The following is an 18776-nucleotide window of genomic DNA, read 5'->3' on the forward strand; positions in this document are numbered from 1 at the left end:
GTGCCCCATCATTGGTATCAGTGGGAGGAATAGTGTCCCATCATTGGTATCAATGGGAGGAATAGTGTCCCATTATTGGTATCAGTGGGAGGAATAGTGTCCCATCATTGGTATCAGTGGGAGGAATAGTGTCCCATCATTGGTATCAGCGGGAGAAATAGTGTCCCATCATTAGAATCAGTAGGAGGAATAGTGTCCCATCATTGGTATCAATAGAAGAAACAGTGCACCATTATTGGTATCAATGGGAGGTATAGTGCCCATCATTGGTGTCACTGAGAGGAATAGTGCCCTATCATTGGTATCAGTGGGAGGAATAGTGTCCCATCATCGGTATCAATGGAATAGCATAAGCACTTTAGATGATATGGCTTCCATAAGCATTGCAATCAGTGGTGGCCCGTACATTATGGGGTGCAGGGGTTCCGCCCCCCCCCAATCCATGCTCCTCCATGCAAGGTGCCGGACACATACATTTCAATGGGGGTTTTTTTTTTGGGAAGCACATGACTAGAGCCTAAGGCTCTAATTGACTTGAAAAAAGGGTCGGCTTGGGGCGCAGAGCACTGCGCCCTGTGCCCACCCACTTGTGTGACAATAGCGAATTAATCATGTGAGTGAGGGGGTGAGGTTTGTTTGCAGTCCCCCCCCTAAAAAAAAAATATTTATTAGTATCAGCCGCCACTGGTTGCAAAGCTTTTGAGTAAGATGACAAAGCAGTGTAAAGTACGTTGACAATAAGAGAAATGTTGCTACCCACCAGCCAATCAATTTTTAATGAGAAAGCCAAATGAGGATGATTTGTGATTCTGTGCCCGTCTGTGGATCACTGGACTTTGCCCTTTGCTTTATTGAATAGCCACCGCCCCCCCCCCCCCCGGGACACATAATAGAAGGAGGAACAGAAATCTTACTCTTTAGGTTCCCCAGTCCCAGGGCCAGGCCATCTTTCGTCCATTGCACGATTCCGGAGTAGTTCAGCACCACGCACGTCAAAACCACTTTTTGCCCCGCCACCACCGTCTGGTCGGCTGGCTCCTGGAGGAAACGAGACTGCACGGCTGTAATTAAAGAAGAAAAATGGAAGGGTCAATTATGCAGTTTTTTTTCATTAAAATAGGCTGACATTGTAATGAATATTAATGATGAGTTTTGATTAATAATAGAAGGATGTGAAATGTTCTATAATTCAGGAATGAGATGCCGGAAATCACAGCAAGGGAGCCAGAGACTTCCAGAGCTATCAGAGCGAGCGCAGAACCTCCCAATCTTAGGCCATATACAGTAGCCACCAAAACCTATCTATCTATCTTGAGATCTGGGGTCTGCACACCTACTGTGCCCATTATGAGGTGTTCCCATGTTCCCTGTGCTGCCTTCCTGGGTCTGTACACCTGCTGTGCCCATTATGAGGTGTTCCCATGTTCCCTGTGCTGCCTTCCTGGGTCTGTACACCTGCTGTGACCAGTATGAGGGGTTCCCACCATTCCAGTGCTGAGTTCCCAGGTCTTTACACTTGCTATGACCATTATGAGGGGTTCCCACCATCCCTGTGCTGAGTTCCCAGGTCTGTACACCTGCTGTGTCCATTATGAGGTCTTCCCACCATCCCTGTGCTGAGTTCCCGGGTCTGTACACCTACTATGACCATTATGAGGGGTTCCCACCATCCCTGTACTGAGTTCCCGGGTCTGTGCACCTACTATGACCATTATGAGGTCTTCCCACCATCCTTGTGCTGAGTTCCTGGGTCTGTACACCTACTATGACCATTATGAGGGGTTCCCACCATCCCTGTACTGAGTTCCCAGGTCTGTACACCTACTATGACCATTATGAGGGGTTCCCACCATCCCTGTACTGAGTTTCCGGGTCTGTACACCTACTATGACCATTATGAGGTCTTCCCACCATCCCAGTGCTGAGTTCCCGGGTCTGTACACCTACTGTGCCCATTATGAGGGGTTCCCACCATCCCTGTGCTGAGTTCCTGGATCTGTACACCTACTGTGCCCATTATGAGGGGTTCCCACCATCCCAGTGCGGAGTTCCCGGGTCTGTACACCTGCTGTGCCCATTATGAGGGGTTCCACCATTCCCTGTACTGAGTTCCCGGGTCTGTACACCTACTATGACCATTATGAGGGGTTCCCACCATCCCAGTGCTGAGTTCCCGGGTCTGTACACCTACTAGGCCCATTATGAGGGGTTCCACCATTCCCGTTGGATATTTTTTTATTCATTTTATATTCTGGCAAATGTAACAAGGGAAGCTGGAAGACAACAAGTTGAGTAGGGTTACCCAAAACTCCCATGTGGACAGGAACAAAGTTTAAACTTCTGACAGAGAGATCTGGCTGTTGGTGTATCAAAGACCTATAAGAAGCCAGGGCTGACTCAATCAACTAGGCCCCATCCAGGCCTTTACAGAGTTCAGCTTTAATTTAGGATTTAGATGAGGATTCCTTTTTGGGATAATACATTAGCATCAGGTTGTATTAGTCTAATACATATATATTTTTTCCGATATGATAATATCATCTCCCTTTATTTTTAATATTATTACCGTACCCAAAACGATCACGCCAATTTTACTTAGCTGAAAGCTAATGTACCATGCCGTGGGGAAAAAAGTGGCATGTTTCATATGATAAATAATAGACGTTGCAGCCTGCAGAGCAAACCAAGCGCTTCAGCGGATATATAATCCATATCGTGACACGCGCTCTGCCGTAAGTTTGGAATGAGGGGCACCTAAGGTCGCCGGCGAATTAAAGGTAAACCAAGTGTTGCGAAAATGATTGATCTTCTTATCGCGTTTTAATAAGTTGTTAACGTATTCTACGCTCCCCTACACAACACAGTCACACATGAAATTAGCGCGCTCGCCAGAAGACCGCTAAATCTAATGTGTCACGCCAACGTCCCTTTAAGACTCTATAGAGAATTGTTCATGTACGGAGAGATTGTACTGGAAATTGAGTTAAGTTCCAAACATGAGATTTCTAAACAGTCAGATATAATGAAAATGGACATATACAAAATATATATATATATATATATATATATATATTTTTTTTTTATATATATATATATATATATATATATATATATTTTATACTGGTTTAGCGGTACTGCTGCTCTTGGCTCTGGTCCCTCAGACACAACTCTTTGGCTCTCCTGGTTCACTCAGCCTTAGTTACAGCACCTTGCTGCATGAGCCCCCTCCTGACCCCTAGATAGGGGACCCCAGGCTCTCTCACTCTTTCAAGACTTACAGAATCCCTTCAGTCCCCTCCTGGACTCCCTAGTAGCCTCAGCTCTCTCAGTCCTGCCGTCTCGGAGGAGGGTTGCAGTCAATGTGCAGGACAAGGTCCTTTAGAACCCAAGGCAAAGAGGCCAAAGAGGACCTCCTACGCATACAAGCTGTAAAATATTTCAGCAGCATGGGTTGCAGGTTCTGCCCTTTGGGTGCATTAGTGCCCAAGGCCACTGCTTCTTCTTCCAAACCCCCAGCCCAGTCCCTGTTGCAGTTAAAAGAGGAAAGGAAGACATTTATGTAGGACATATAATTGGGATCCTGAAGTTATGATTTTTCTCCATATTTCCAAAGATAGACTTTGCCCAGGAGGCACATTGACAGTAAAGCATACAATATTCGGCCAAATGTCTGTAGACCAGTGGCATCGCTAGGGGGTGGCTTTTGGAGCCATAGCCCCGAATCTGGGGCCCATAGCCCAGAGTCTCTGCAGGGGTCCCCAAGGGGAGGGGAGGCTCTCTGGGGACCCTGATGCAAGGGGGAGGCTCTCTGGGGACCCTGATTTTAAAGGGGAGGCTCTCTGGGGACCCTGATGTAAGTGGAGGCTCTCTGGGGACCCTGATTTTAAGGGCGGGCTCTCTGGGGACCCTGATGCATAGGGAATGCTCTCTGGGGACCCTGATGTAAGTGGAGGCTCTCTGGGGACTTGATTTTAAGGGGCAGGTTCTCTGGGAACCCTGATGCAAGTGGGGGGCTCTCTGGGGACCCTGATGCAAGGGGGGGCTCTCTGGGGACCCTGATGAAAGTGGGGGGCTCTCTGAGGACATATGCACACACACATACACACGTACAGTATATTACTGTATATACATGTGTATGCCCTCCCAAGCGTATGACTTCCTTTACTACGGTACTTTGGGCTCTAGCCCCAGATCTTTTGCAGACCTAGCAATGCCCCTGCTGTAGACCCCGTTCATATTGAGTTTGGGTGTTTACAGTGAAGGATACTGTTAGGCCGCGTACACACGCGCGGACTGTTTGCCCAACCTTGTTCGTCAAACAGTTTGGGCAAACAGTCCGCTCAAAATTTGCATGAGCGGACTTGCCCACACACGAGCGGACTGTTTGACGAACAAGGTTGGGCAAACAGTTCGCTCAACTTTTGAAATGAACGGACTCGCCCACGTAAGGAGGAGGCAAATCCGCCCATTTCGAGCGCGTGTACAGGTAGGCGGGGCCTGCGAAGGAGACGTCGCGGGCTCCGCCGCCTGGAATGAGCTTAAAGGGGAACCCCAACGCCGAAAAAAATCGGCGTGGGGGTTCCCCCAAGTCCACACCAGACCCTTGTCCGAGCACGCTACCCGGCCGGCCAGGAAAGGGGGGCGAGCGAGCGCGCCCCCCCTCCTGAGCCGTACCAGGCCGCGTGCCCTCAACATGGGGGGGTGCCTTGGGGAAGGGGGGGCCGCGCGGCCCCCCCACCCCAAAGCACCTTGTCCCCATGTTGATGAGGACAAGGGCCTCTTCCCGACAACCCTGGCCGTTGGTTGTCGGGGTCTGCGGGCGGGGGGCTTATCGGAATCCGGGAGCCCCCTTTAAGAAGGGGGCCCCCGGATACCGGCCCCCCACCCTATGTGAATGAGTATGGGGTACAATGTACCCCTACCCATTCACCTGTGGAATAAAGTACAAAAAAAAACACAACACATGGAAAAAGTATTTTATTGCACAGCTCCGGGGGTCTTCCGTCTTCGGGGGTCTTCTCGCCGGACTCCTCCGCTATGTGTGTGTAGCTCTTTTACTAGCGGAGGAGTCCGGCTTTCTTCCTCCCCGCCGCCGGCCTCTTCTCCCGACTTCGGGGGTCTTGTCCCCCTCTTCGGTTCTTCTGCCGGGCCACCGCGCCTGGTCCGGTGGCCCGGTCTTCTGTCGCCGTCTTCCGTTCTTCTGTCGCCGCCTTCGGTTCTTCTGCCGGGCCACCGCGCCTTCTTGTAGCTCTTTTACAGGCGGTGGCCCGGTCTTCTGTCGCCGTCGCCGCCGCCGCCGCCGCCTTCCGTTCTTGTTCTTCTTCTTGTTCTTCTTCTTGTTCTTCTCCTGGAGATGTTGACTCGACGAGCTCTCCGGCCGGAATGCCAGGGACGCGCTCTGCTGCCACTTATATAGTGACAATGGGGCGGTGTCACATGGTATATGTCACATGGGTTGGTCACATGGGTTGATGTCACATGGGGACTATGACATCGTAAGGGGGCGGGGTCACCATGTGACCAACCCATGTGACATATACCATGTGACACCGCCCCATTGTCACTATATAAGTGGCAGCAGAGCGCGTCCCTGGCATTCCGGCCGGAGAGCTCGTCGAGTCAACATCTCCAGGAGAAGAACAAGAAGAAGAACAAGAAGAAGAACAAGAACGGAAGGCGGCGGCGGCGGCGACGGCGACAGAAGACCGGGCCACCGCCTGTAAAAGAGCTACAAGAAGGCGCGGTGGCCCGGCAGAAGAACCGAAGGCGGCGACAGAAGAACGGAAGACGGCGACAGAAGACCGGGCCACCGGACCAGGCGCGGTGGCCCGGCAGAAGAACCGAAGAGGGGGACAAGACCCCCGAAGTCGGGAGAAGAGGCCGGCGGCGGGGAGGAAGAAAGCCGGACTCCTCCGCTAGTAAAAGAGCTACACACACATAGCGGAGGAGTCCGGCGAGAAGACCCCCGAAGACGGAAGACCCCCGGAGCTGTGCAATAAAATACTTTTTCCATGTGTTGTGTTTTTTTTTGTACTTTATTCCAAAGGTGAATGGGTAGGGGTACATTGTACCCCATACTCATTCACATAGGGTGGGGGGCCGGTATCCGGGGGCCCCCTTCTTAAAGGGGGCTCCCGGATTCCGATAAGCCCCCCGCCCGCAGACCCCGACAACCAACGGCCAGGGTTGTCGGGAAGAGGCCCTTGTCCTCATCAACATGGGGACAAGGTGCTTTGGGGTGGGGGGGCCGCGCGGCCCCCCCTTCCCCAAGGCACCCCCCCATGTTGAGGGCACGCGGCCTGGTACGGCTCAGGAGGGGGGGCGCGCTCGCTCGCCCCCCTTTCCTGGCCGGCCGGGTAGCGTGCTCGGACAAGGGTCTGGTGTGGACTTGGGGGGAACCCCCACGCCGTTTTTTTTCGGCGTTGGGGTTCCCCTTTAAGCCCATTCCAGGCGGCGGAGCCCGCGACGTCTCCTTCGCGGGCCCCGCCTACCTGTACACGCGCTCGAAATGGGCGGACTTTCCGAGCGGGAACAGTCCGCTCATTTCGAAAGTACAGCGGACAGGCCCACACACGGGCGGACTGTTCGCTCAAACACAGTTTCAGCGGACAGTTTTTCGGAATTTCCGAAAGACTTTGTCCGTCCAACTGTCCGCTGAAACTGGCCGCTGAAAGCCCACACACGAGCGGACTGTCCGCCCAAACACTGTTCAGCGGACAAGGTTGGGCGAACAGTCCGCCCGTGTGTACGCGGCCTTAATAGTACAACAAACAATGACATTTTAGGCAATTGTGTTCTTCCAACCTTGCAGTAACAGTTTAGTGAAGACCCTTTTCTCTCCCAGCATGACTGTGCCCTGGTATACAAAGCCAGCTCCATAAAGACATGGTGTGACCAGTTTTGTGTGGACTTTGTGGAGGAACTTAAGTCTACACAGAGCCCTAACTTCTATTAAAGGGTAAGTTCACCCTTTAGAGAAAAATCTGTAAGGTGAACTTACACAGGACCCCCTCCTCACCCCCCCGTCCCGCTGACCTGGATTGCGGCGATCTCCCATTCTGAGCCCTGGTATAGCCGCGTTAGAGGTCCCGAGCTTAGAAATCCCCGCAGCTGAATCTCCAAAACGTAGCCCGTCAGGAGGGACATTTTGGAGCATTCTAATTTGTCGGCACCGAACAATCAGAACCCGGTTAGCGAGGAAGAAGATGCATGAATGCCAGGGGATTTCTAAGCCCTGGACCCCTGAGGCGGCTATACCGGGGCTCAGAATGGGAGCTCACTGCGCAACAGATCAGCGGGATGTGGGGGGGGGGGGTGAGGAGGTGGTCCTGTGTACGTTTGCCTTACATATTTTTCTGTAAAGGTGAATTTACACTTTAAACACCTCTGAGATTAATTGGAAGGCTGATTGCAAGCCAAGTCTTCTCATCCAACATCAGTACCTGCTCTCACAAATATTGGACAGCTCCAGAAAGACATGACATGATGAGTTTGGTCTGGAGGGACTTGAATGTCTTAGCCCCTGTACACACGGTCGGAGATTTCCACAACCAAATCCGTCGGGTTTTGCCTGTCGGATTTTGTCCGTCGGATCTTGTCCGAAACCGTTGCATACACACGGTCGGACAAAGTTGGCGAAAAATCCGATCTTTCAGAACGTGATGACGTAATTTCGTTACGATGGGACTACATTCAGGCTAGTAGCCAATAGCTTTGATGTAGGAATTTGATCTGAGCATGCATGGCATTTGGTCCAATCAAAATTCTCTACACATGATCGGATTAGGTCCGATCGGCCTAGTTGGTCGGGAAATATTTCCAACATGTTGGAAAATTGGGTCCGACGGATATTCCGACGGAATCAGTCCGATGCATACCACACACAGTCGGATTATCCGACGACACGGTCCAATAGGACACATTCCGACGGATTTTCTGACCGTGTGTACAAGGGCTAACATAGCCCTGACCTCAAACCTACTGATCACCTTTGGATGAAGTGGAACACCAACTGTGAGCCAGGTTTTCTCTTCCAACATCAGTACCCGACCTCATAAATGGTGTCCAACTCCATAAAAAACATTGTATGGTGAGTTTGGTGTGAAGAAACTGGAGTGTCCTGCACAAATTCCTGACCTCAACCCTACTGAACACAAATGTTCTTTTGGTTAAATGCCCCCCCCCCCCCCCCCAACACATTCCAAAATTTTGTAAAAAGCCTTTGTGGAACAGTGGCGACTGCTATAGCCACAAAGGGAAACCAACTACGTAATACTAGTCAAGGGTGGACTTCCAACAAGCTCATCTAGACCCCAAGTCGGGACAAGTGGTCAACTGTCCATATGTATGGAAATGGCATCAAAGATGGCCAGAATGTTTTTCATCATGCAAGGGTCCCCCCACAGTTTTTATCTTCCACTGACACCGAAGAAAGCAATGCCTTGATAATGTTCATGAAAGCGTGAACAGAGACTTTAGCATGATCAATAATAGAAAAAATAAAGAGAGTATTGCGGATAAGGAGCACATCTAGGAGTCCTGTTCCCCCCATCAACCTTCTGTCTCCTCATTCCAGATAGCATGCTGAGACATCAAACTCAACCCTCGTCAAAGTCTTGCCCATGGGGAGTAATTGCCTTTAACTGTAGGCCTTAACAGGGTCACCCCCCCTCCCAGCCGGGAAACATTCAGGCCGATCGATAGCAGTCATGTTTCCAGAGAGCTGCAGTTTGATTCAGTCTCCGAGGTTAAAAAGGGAACGACTGCTCGGCTGCCTGGAGGCTAACACGTTATCGATTGGGCTATGTTCTACAATGGCCGCTCGGATCATACCCAGAGGGGGCATTAGGGGAAGCAGAAACCCCCATCAGAGGGAACTTAGGGACACCAGGGAGGGAATATAGTTTCTGTTATTGGAACATTTAAACCAATTCAAAGGAACATTATGAACCTCTTTTAGAAGTATGGCCTCTTAGAGTTCCCCAGGATGATACATTGGGGATCAAGCTTAGTAGTACAGACCCGCATATGCAGATACACTAAGGACTTGATTTATCAAGCTGCAATATCACTTAAAGTGGAACATTCAGTAACTCTAGAAATCTGCCTAAAAAACATTCCCAACTCCAAAATATACAGTATAGTTTTTCAAAAAAAGATCCACCTTTTACCACTGAAATGCCATCCTTGAACTCCACTCAGTGACTTTGCCTAGGCCAGTGATGGCGAACCTTGGCACCCCAGATGTTTTGGAACTACATTTCCCATGATGCTCAACTACACTGCAGAGTGCACGAGCATCATGGGAAATGTAGTTCCAAAACATCTGGGGTGCCAAGGTTCGCCATCACTGGCCTAGGCTGAGGTGATGCCATCAGTCTGCTGCAGACAGGAGGGAATCATTTCTCAGTCTCCTCTCTCTCTCGGTCATCACCAGGACAGGAGGAGAAGGATTTCTCTTTAAAAGGGTTACAGACATTAAAGCGCGGAGATCTGCACCCATAAGTATGACTTTCACAAGAGGAATAGTGGACACACCCCACACGCCTGCCAAGAGGGTGCTCACCCAGCTTGCAAACTGCTCAGTAAACAATAGAGATCCCGGATGGCCGCACCACAATAGATCCGCTTTATTGATATGAAAAAAACAGGCAGAATCGCATTTAGTGGGGGAACAAGAACAAGGTTGACATGTTGCGCTCATAAGCGCTTATTCATAACCAAAGCGGCCTTCCTTTTATTGAATTACAGCTGTAAAAACATCCAACATGTTTCGTCCGTCAGACGCACAGACATGCTGTGCAGCTCTACCAGGTCTCATAGACCTGGCAAAAACCCGTGGCAAGTCTGCGCATGAGTAAAATTTTGAGCCAAGAGTTGAACGATAAAGAAGAAAGTTGGGCTGAAAGACAGAAAACACTGGACCCCATAAACTAGGAAATATGTATTTTTGTTCTTCAAGGGAAAACCCTAACCCCTAACCTTAACCTCTAAACCCTAACCCTAAACCCCAACCCTAATCTCTAAACCCTAACCTCTAAACCCTAACCCTAACCTCTAAACCCTAAGGGAAACCCCTAAACCTTAACCTCGCAACCCTAACCTCTAAACCCTAACCTCTAAACCCTAAGGGAAAACCCTAACCCCTAACCCCTAAACCCTAACCTCTAAACCCTAACCTCTGAACCCTAACCCTAAAACCTAACCCCTAACCTCTAAACCCTAACCCTAATACTCTAACCCTAAACCATAACCCTAACCCCAACTGACCTTTGACCTAAGAACTTTAACCTTAACTCTAAGTGCATCTCCACTTTATGATTCCCCCACCCTAAAACCCCTACCTTTCCCAGATCCCGCTCGGTTTGTTGGAAAAAGGGTAAAACCAAACCAAAATATGGATAGATAATCCTATTTCCCCCTCAGGATCCCTCTAATTTCATCAGTCCAATACACACAATTCTCCAATACACACTCCGTGCAATGATAACAAGCCTTTGATGAAAGAGGACCCTTGGAACCCCCTTTTATGATACATATGTAGCACACAGGCCCTAAGACTGCTCCCGCTATTTGTCCATAGCTGGGACCCAATTGACCTTGTTCTCAACTGCAGCTATGTGCTCGAGGGAGCCACATCCCTTAGGCTCGGACTCCTACCCAGGACAAAGACCCTGCTGTTCCAGGCCCCTGCTTATTTATACACACCACAGCCCCCTACTGGCCATTCTTCCCACCAGGGATTGGCTGAGGCCTCATGAATATGCAGGTGAGGGTCTACCTTCTTCCCCCACTAAATTCTGGAACCTTCTGGAATCCAGGGGAGAGCAGCAGAGCCCGCAACCAGCAGAAACCAGCCAAAAGCAACTAAACAGCCAAAAGCAACTAAACAGACTATTCCTCTGCTACAGAGGAGCCAAAAACTAAACATTAGGCAATTAGGCATACAAATTATTTTTTTTCCAGCAGGAAGGCAGGGGGACGAATTTCCGGCACCTCCAGCACAGAATGTATGCAATGGCAAAGGGTACTAGTTTGTTTTGGAGGGTTGATTGATGCTGGCTGCTGGGGGATCTATGGTGTTTTGGGGAACCTATTGTTGTGGGGGGGGGGGGGGGTCTAGTGTTGCTGAGGAGGTATATTGTTGCTGGTGGAGGATCTACTGTTGCTTAGGTCAATTGCTACTAGGAGGGATCTACTGTTGAGGGAGAGCTCTATTGTTGCGCCGTATCGCAAAACATGGCCTGGTCCTTAAAGTGGAGTTCCACCCAAAAGTGGAACTTCCGCTTTAAGCACTCCTTGCCCCCTGACATGCCACATTTGGCGGGGGAGTGTGTACCCTTTTTTTCGTGGGATTTCCTGTCCCACTTCCTGCTTCCTATCTTCGGCCATCTAGGCGACTCCTCCTCTTACCCTAGGCGGCCCCTCCCTGCCTGCAATCTTCTGGGACACAACTCAGGTCCCAAAAGATTGGCTGGCCAATAGGAGAGCGCAGCGCGACTCGCACATGCGCAATGCGCACCCGACCGTGAAGCCGTAAGCTGTCACGGCCGGGTGCCCACAGTTACCATGAAGGCGCCAAGGAGAGGAGGGGGAGAGGAGCTAGCCTCTGGGCGGCCACATCGCTGGACCGTGGGGGCAGGTAAGTGTCGGTTTATTAAAAGTCAGCAGCTATGCTTTTTTTTTGTAGCTGCTGCCTTTTAACAAACTAAAAAATGGGTGGAACTCCGCTTTAAGGGAGCTGCAGTGGTTAAATTCAATTCTGTCAAATTCGTAAAACTCTAATAGACTTCGAAAACGAATAAACAAAAAGGAAACAAGACAAATTCCGAAATGAATTTAAGTAAACAAAATTAGTTAATTAACGAATCAAAATGCAACAATTTTTTTTTTTTCGTTCTGCACACGTCTACTGAGGTTGATTTGATCCGTTCCCTTTAATCGTAGTAGGAGAGTGACGGAACGCTACGAAGTCTCATCTAGGATGGTGGGGATTTGTAGTCGCACTCCAACAGGCAAGCTTGGAAGCCGCCAAACCGTCAGCAAGAGCTTTCCGGCGCAGCTTTGGTCGCAGATACGCGTGCCTGGTCCGCTTGCCCAGCTAATGCGTTGACGGCTTCTGGCAGAGGCGGCTGAGCCGATCCGTTTTCCTGACAAGCTGCCAGACTTGTAAATGTACAGAATGCACAGCACAGCATCGCCGTATAAGGCTTACAAATTCTCCGTCAGCTGGCGGAGATATATTACACCACATCGCCCACGTGAAGCCCCCCCCCCCCCCCTTTGTCCTGTTCCATTGTTTGGCACCTCCGAATTCCTCATTAGCATTTTTAAATAGGCAGAGATGCCAGTTTTCAGGCCCGTTGTTTTCGGGCCCGGGTCCCAGGAGGCCGGGAGGCAGCGCAGGTTTGGGAGAGAGCCTAATACCTGCATATTGCTGGAAGCCGCGCATCGCACCAGACAATAGAGCCGGAGAGATTAGCGCAGCAGCCAAATCAGCTTCTCGTCACAGAAGCTGACAATCTAATTACAGGTCTTTCATACATGCTTATGGGGGAAAGGGTTGACAGAGGAAGCAGAAAAAGCCAGTAAAGCTTAGAGGGAAACTAAGGTCTATTTATTAAATTTTTCTTCAGTTTACACAGTGCTTTACATATTGTACATTTACAGGATATGCTGTATATATACAAATGCGCACATACACTATATTACCAAAAGTATTGGGACACATGACTTTACACGCACACATGAACTTTAATGGCACGCAGGGTTCAAGGGTGAGTCCGTAGGGTTCAATATTTCGTTGGCCCACCCTTTGCAGCTATAACAGCTTCAACTCTTCTGGGAAGGCCGTCCACAAGGTTTAGGAGTGTGTCTATGGGAAATGTTTGACCATTCTTCCAGAAGCGCATTTGTGAGGTCAGGCACTGGTGTTGGACGAAAAGGCCTGGCTCGCAGTCTCTGCTCTAATTCATCCCAAATGTGTTCTATTGGGTTGAGGCCAGTGTAGGCCAGACAAGTTCCTCCACCCCAAACTCACTCATCCATGTCTTTATGGACCTTGCTTTGTGCACTGGTGCGCAGTCATGTTGGAACAAAAAGGGGTCATTCCCAAACCGTTCCCACAAAGTTAGCCCAAAATGACACCTCAGGAGTTCCCTTCACTGGAACTAAGGGGCCAAGCTCAACCCCTGAAAAACAACCCCCCACACCATAATCCCCCCTCCACCAAATGATTTGGACCAGTGCACAAAGCAAGGTCCATAAAGACATGGATGAGCGAGTTTGGGGTGGAGGAACTTAACTGACCTGCACCTCAACCCGACAGAACACCTTTGGGATGAATTAGAGCGGAGACTGCGAGCCAGGCCTCCTCATCCAACATCAGTGCCTGACCTCACAAATGTGCTTACAAATGCGCCTCTGGAAGAATGGTCAAACATTCCCATAGACACCCTTCTAAAACCTTGTGAACAGCCTTCTCAGAAGAGTTGAAGCTGTTATAGCTGCAAAGGGTGGGCCATCTCAATATTGAACCCTACGGACAAAGACTGGGATGCCATTAAAGTTCATGTGCGTGTAAAGGCTAATACTTTTGGTAATATAGCATACATCTTGTCTGCTAAACCAGGGCTAGGAAGATATATGCCTGTTCCTAAATTAGTTCTGAATGAGGCTAAATGTGGTTTTCCTAATGCTTCATGGTAGAGGAAAAGTTTGGGCCAACATCTGACCAATAATAAGTCTATACATTGGATTTCAGCATTGGGACGCCAGCAATGGTAAGCTTCACACGAAGCTCCTGGTGATGCCATATATCCTAAAGCATCCGCATACTAACCCTTCATGTAACCCTAACACTAGCCCTATCACAAACCCTCCCATGTAACCCTAACATGAACTCTCCCTGTAACTCCCCAACGCTAGCTTTCCCTTTAATCACAATGCCGCGTACACACGACCGGACTTTTCGGCGGACTAGGTCCGACAGTCTTCCCGACGGACTTTCGGCAGAGGTCCAACGGACTTTCTTAATGAAACATATTTGGTCACAAACGACCGGACTAAGTCCATTCAAAAGTCTGTTCATTTTGAACGTGATGACGTAAACGGGACTAAACAAGGAACTTTAATAGCCAGTAGCCAATAGCTGCCCTTGCATTGTATTTGGTCCGTCGGACCAGCACACAGACATATTTAGTCCGTTGGACTTGAGTCCGTCGGATAGATTTGAAACATCTTTTATTTCTGGGTCCTTCTGACTTTTGGGGGAAAAAAAAGTCCGCTGGAGCCTCCACACGATCAAATTGTCCGACGGATTCCGGTCCGCCTGACCAGGTCTGCCGGAAAGTCCGATCGTGTGTACGCGCCATCACACTAATCTTTTTCATAAGTCTCAAACTAACCCTCCCAGTAACCCCAACACAATTCCTCCTTGTAACCCCAACACTACCCTTCCGTTTAACCTTAAGACTAATCTTCTCTATAACCCTCAAACTAACCCTCCATGTAACCCCCAACACTAAACCTCCCCGTAACCCTGACACTAGCATTTCCTGTAACCTTAACACTAATCTTCTCTTTAACCCTTAAATCAACCCTGGGTCCCCAAAACTTACCCTTGTAGCAAGTTTTCTTTAGGCAAGGATTCAAAAGATATGCCCTGCTATATAAAAAGCCACTAGAGGGAGCCTTTACAAATCAGTGTATGAAATACAATGAAGGAAATACGGAACAGCAAAAATGTCACATGGTACCAGTTGCAATAATCACTCACACTTACAGATAGAACAGTTTTCTTGGCCGCAATCAGATATCAGATCCTTGGCTTCCAAATGATAACACCACCATCCTAATGCACATGCTATGGCCCCATCTGGCTATAAGCCATAGCCAGTATTTTATCTCTGCTCTTAGTCCAAGCTCTACAAGATGCTTATGTCATTTGTCAGCTCTCCAAGGCTACTAGTTAAGCCTAAGAGATTTTTTTTAATTTACAGATCCCGAAAAGTTTAATTTACTAAAAGCATGCTTTAAGTGCACCCCGTACTCCGATTCCTTATCTATCTCAGTCAATTAAATTAATTGTAGAAAAGAAAAATCACTAAGACAGAAAATGCTGCGGAAGCAAAGCCCTGGCATGCTGGCTTGGCGGTGTAACTCTTTATGGTTTCTGCATCCAGTGCCGGGAAAAAATCACTGCATACTATTCAAACAGGCATCAGGGAAACTTAAAGTGAGCCTGTCAAGATAGCTTCATTTTACCATTGCTGGCTCATTTGTAAAGGTGCAGCTTTCGGGACTTGCCTTCTTATCTTGGTTTTACTATCTAGAGCAGTGATTCTCAACCAGGGTTCCGTGGAACTTTAGGGTTCCTCCAGGGGTTGCTAGGGGTTCCTTCAGCATTGGGCAATTTCTGCCTCTCAGATAAGTTTCCAGTGACACCATTGATCTTTTTAGCTACCTGTAAGGGGGTAATTCTACCCAATGACCACAATTGTAAGGACCATTCTTCCCACTGACCATCACACTAATGTATCATGAGTTGTAGATTTCTAATTTTTAGCAACACCAGAGAACTATTTCAAGGGTTCCCCTGTGTTGAAAAGGTTGAGAAAGGCTGATATAGAGGTTATGGACCCACAGCAAGCATGTAGTCAGTGAGGTTTACATATCTATTGAATGTTGTTCTTGGCCAACAATTTATTTGGTAGCAAAGACAGAATCAAGTTGACTCTACGGCCATTGAACAAAAAGTCAACAGTGGCAGCTCCCATAGTTCTGCCTTGACAAGCTGATTTTACAGGAGCAGTCCAACCATTTACATCCCCTACTGTACAGAAAAGGAGAACCTTAAATATAGAGTTCAAAAAATATGGTAGTAGTTGGTCATGTCCTGGATTGGATGAGGAAAACAAAATATAACCATAGAATGATCTAATCAGGCCAAACCATTGATTTGTCATCTACGCTCTGAAGAAATCCTATAAAAAGGTCACCTTTAAATAGTACCATCAGCCAAACCATTGTCAAGTCAATCGTTCCCAGGCTTTGGTGACAAATAATCTTAAAAGGCCACCATAGAGTACTACCATTGGCTTAATCATTGCTTAGTTAGCCACGTAGTGGATCTGATGAAGAATGACCTTAAAAGCCACTATAGAACAGTGTTTTTGAACAAACCATTGAGTATTCAGCCATGCTGTGAAACTGGTGAAGAATGTCCTTAAAAGGGCACCATGGAAGAATATCATTGGCCATATCAATGAGTATTTGACAGTGCTCTGGGCCTGGTAAAGAATGTCCTTAAAAGGCCATGGCAGAACAGTATCATTGGCCACACCATTGCTTAGTCAGCCATGTTCTCGACCTGGTGAAAAATGACCTCAAAAGTACCACCGTAGTATTATTTGTTCACATCATTGCTTTATTGGCCATGAGCTAGTTAAGACTGTCTTTAAAAGGCCATCATAGAATGATATCATAAAGGTATTAACGTTGGTGAGCCATGCTCTGGACCTGGTGAAGAATGATCTTAAATGGCCACCATAGAACCGTATAATGGGTCAAATCATTGTAATATTGGTCATGCTCTGGAGCTGGTTAACAATGTCTTTAAAAGTTCATCGTAGAACAGTATAATAATTTTTCTACCGTTAGTCAGCAGACCTGCTGACTAACGGTACTCTAGACCTGGTGAAAAATTACCTTAAAAGGCCACCATACAGAGGCGGCTCTCTAATTAGGCAAATAAGGCGGTCGCCTAAGGCCTCGCACTCAAAGGGGCCTCCCGACAGCCTAATTGAAGAGCCGCCTCTGCTGACAACAATGCCACTGCGGCATTAAGCTCAGGCCGGCAGCGGTTTAACATTGTCTGTGAGATAGAGAGCACAGACACCAGCACTGAGATAGAGAGGACTGACACCAGCACCAAGAGCACTGACACCAGCACCAAGAGCACTGACACCAGCACTTTAAAGCTCTTAATATATGTAATTTATACGGTTCATTTTTTTATCGCATGAATTATTTTTCCCATTATGGGCAGGAGTGGGGCCTCATGTCTAGGTTTTGCCTAAGGCCTCAAAAAGCCTAGAGCTGCCTCTGCCACCATAGAACAGTATAATGGGCCAAATCATTGCATTATTGTCCTTAAGAGGTTACCATGGATTGGAAGATCTTCCCAAATTATTGCATCATCAGCCATGCTTTGAATCTGGTAAAGATCATCCTTAAAAAGCCATGGTGGAACAGTATCAATAGCCACACCATTGCTCTGGACTTGACGAAGAATGACCTCAAAAGACCACCATAGAACAGTACTATTTGCTCATATCATTGCATTATTGGCAATGCTCTGCAGCTGGTTAAGAATGTCTTTTAAAAGGCCATTATAGAACGGTATCAAGACGGTATTACCGTTAGTCAGCCATGCCCTGGACCTGGTGAAAAATGACCTTAAAAGGCCACCATAGAACAGTATAATGGGCCAAATCATTGCATTATTGTCCTTAAGAGGTCACCATGGATTGGAAGATCTTCCCAAATTATTGCATCATCAGCCATGCTTTGAATCTGGTAAAGAACATCCTTAAAAAGCCATGGTGGAACAGTATCAATAGCCACACCATTGCTCTGGACTTGACGAAGAATGACCTCAAAAGACCACCATAGAACAGTACTATTTGCTCATATCATTGCATTATTGGCAATGCTCTGCAGCTGGTTAAGAATGTCTTTAAAAGGCCATCATAGACCGGTATCATGACGGTATTACCGTTAGTCAGCCATGCCCTGGACCCGGTGAAGAATAACCTTAAAAGGCCACCATAGAACAGTATAATGGGCCAAATCACCATAGAAGAGTTTCCCAAATTATTGCATCATCAGCCATGCTCTGGTAAAGAATATCCTTAAAAGGCCAAAGTAGATTTGTATCGTCAGCCACACCACTGTAAAAAAATAGCTGCAGGCTTTTCTAAAGCACTTTTTTGTACGCTATAAACGTGCCAAATAACACATGTATTATTTGAAATAAATGCGCCCTATGAAGGCCCTTTCGGCAAAGATTATTTATGAAATAATTGCGTGGTTTTGGAGGATCTTACAGCACACAGTTCCATTGTCATACTGAGATGCATTATTTCTGGAGCACAGAGGACCTGGGGCCACACATGCATGTCCCCCCAATGATCTATTGTTATAGAAAAAAAGAATGCCAGGGATTTTTTTTTTTTTAAAAGGATTACGTCTGTCAAGGACCAACAAGCTTCTATTATTTCATGAACAAAAAAACCTTCAAAAATCAAGTAAACCTAAAAAAAAAATATTCTGCATGAAATGTTGTCTTTGAAATGTGCCCATGTATATATGCCCTTTCTTTTTTGTATAATATTTCAATAAGAAATACTCGTTGATCCGTGCAGTTAGTCTGCGATGGTTTTCATTTATCCATTACCAAGCTCAGCCTTTGTCAACCAATCCTGAGGTTGCTAGGGGTTCCTTAAGCTATTTGCAATTTTTGACTTTCAAAAAAGTAACCACTTACACCAATGGTCGCTTTAGCTATATGTAAGGGGATATTCTTTCCTGTGAACATCATTGTAAGGGGCATTCTTCTCATTGACCATGACCCTAATGTTCCTCAAGATGTAGATATAGTAATTATTAGCAGGGGTTCCATGAAACTGGAAAGTCCTCCTCGTGCCCAAAGCCCGGTATAAATCCAAGGGGGATCGGAGATTCGCTGTCCAAGGGCCTCGGCTATGGAATGCTCT

General features: G+C 47.7%; 1 protein-coding gene across 2 annotated transcripts in view; it reads right to left on the reverse strand.

The window, feature by feature from the left end:
- KIRREL1 (kirre like nephrin family adhesion molecule 1) overlaps positions 1-18776 on the reverse strand; it is a 289028-nt gene that overhangs the window by 78407 nt on the left and 191845 nt on the right. For both annotated transcript variants that reach the window (XM_077464164.1, XM_077464163.1), the window contains exon 2: positions 915-1061. In XM_077464164.1, the coding sequence (XP_077320290.1) occupies positions 915-1061 (147 nt within the window). The remainder of the gene's footprint in view (positions 1-914; positions 1062-18776) is intronic.

The sequence above is a fragment of the Lithobates pipiens genome, unplaced genomic scaffold, assembly GCF_037356315.1.
Source record: "Lithobates pipiens isolate NorthernLeopardFrog02 unplaced genomic scaffold, aLitPip1_a1.2 Scaffold_30, whole genome shotgun sequence".
NCBI lineage: Eukaryota > Metazoa > Chordata > Amphibia > Anura > Ranidae > Lithobates > Lithobates pipiens.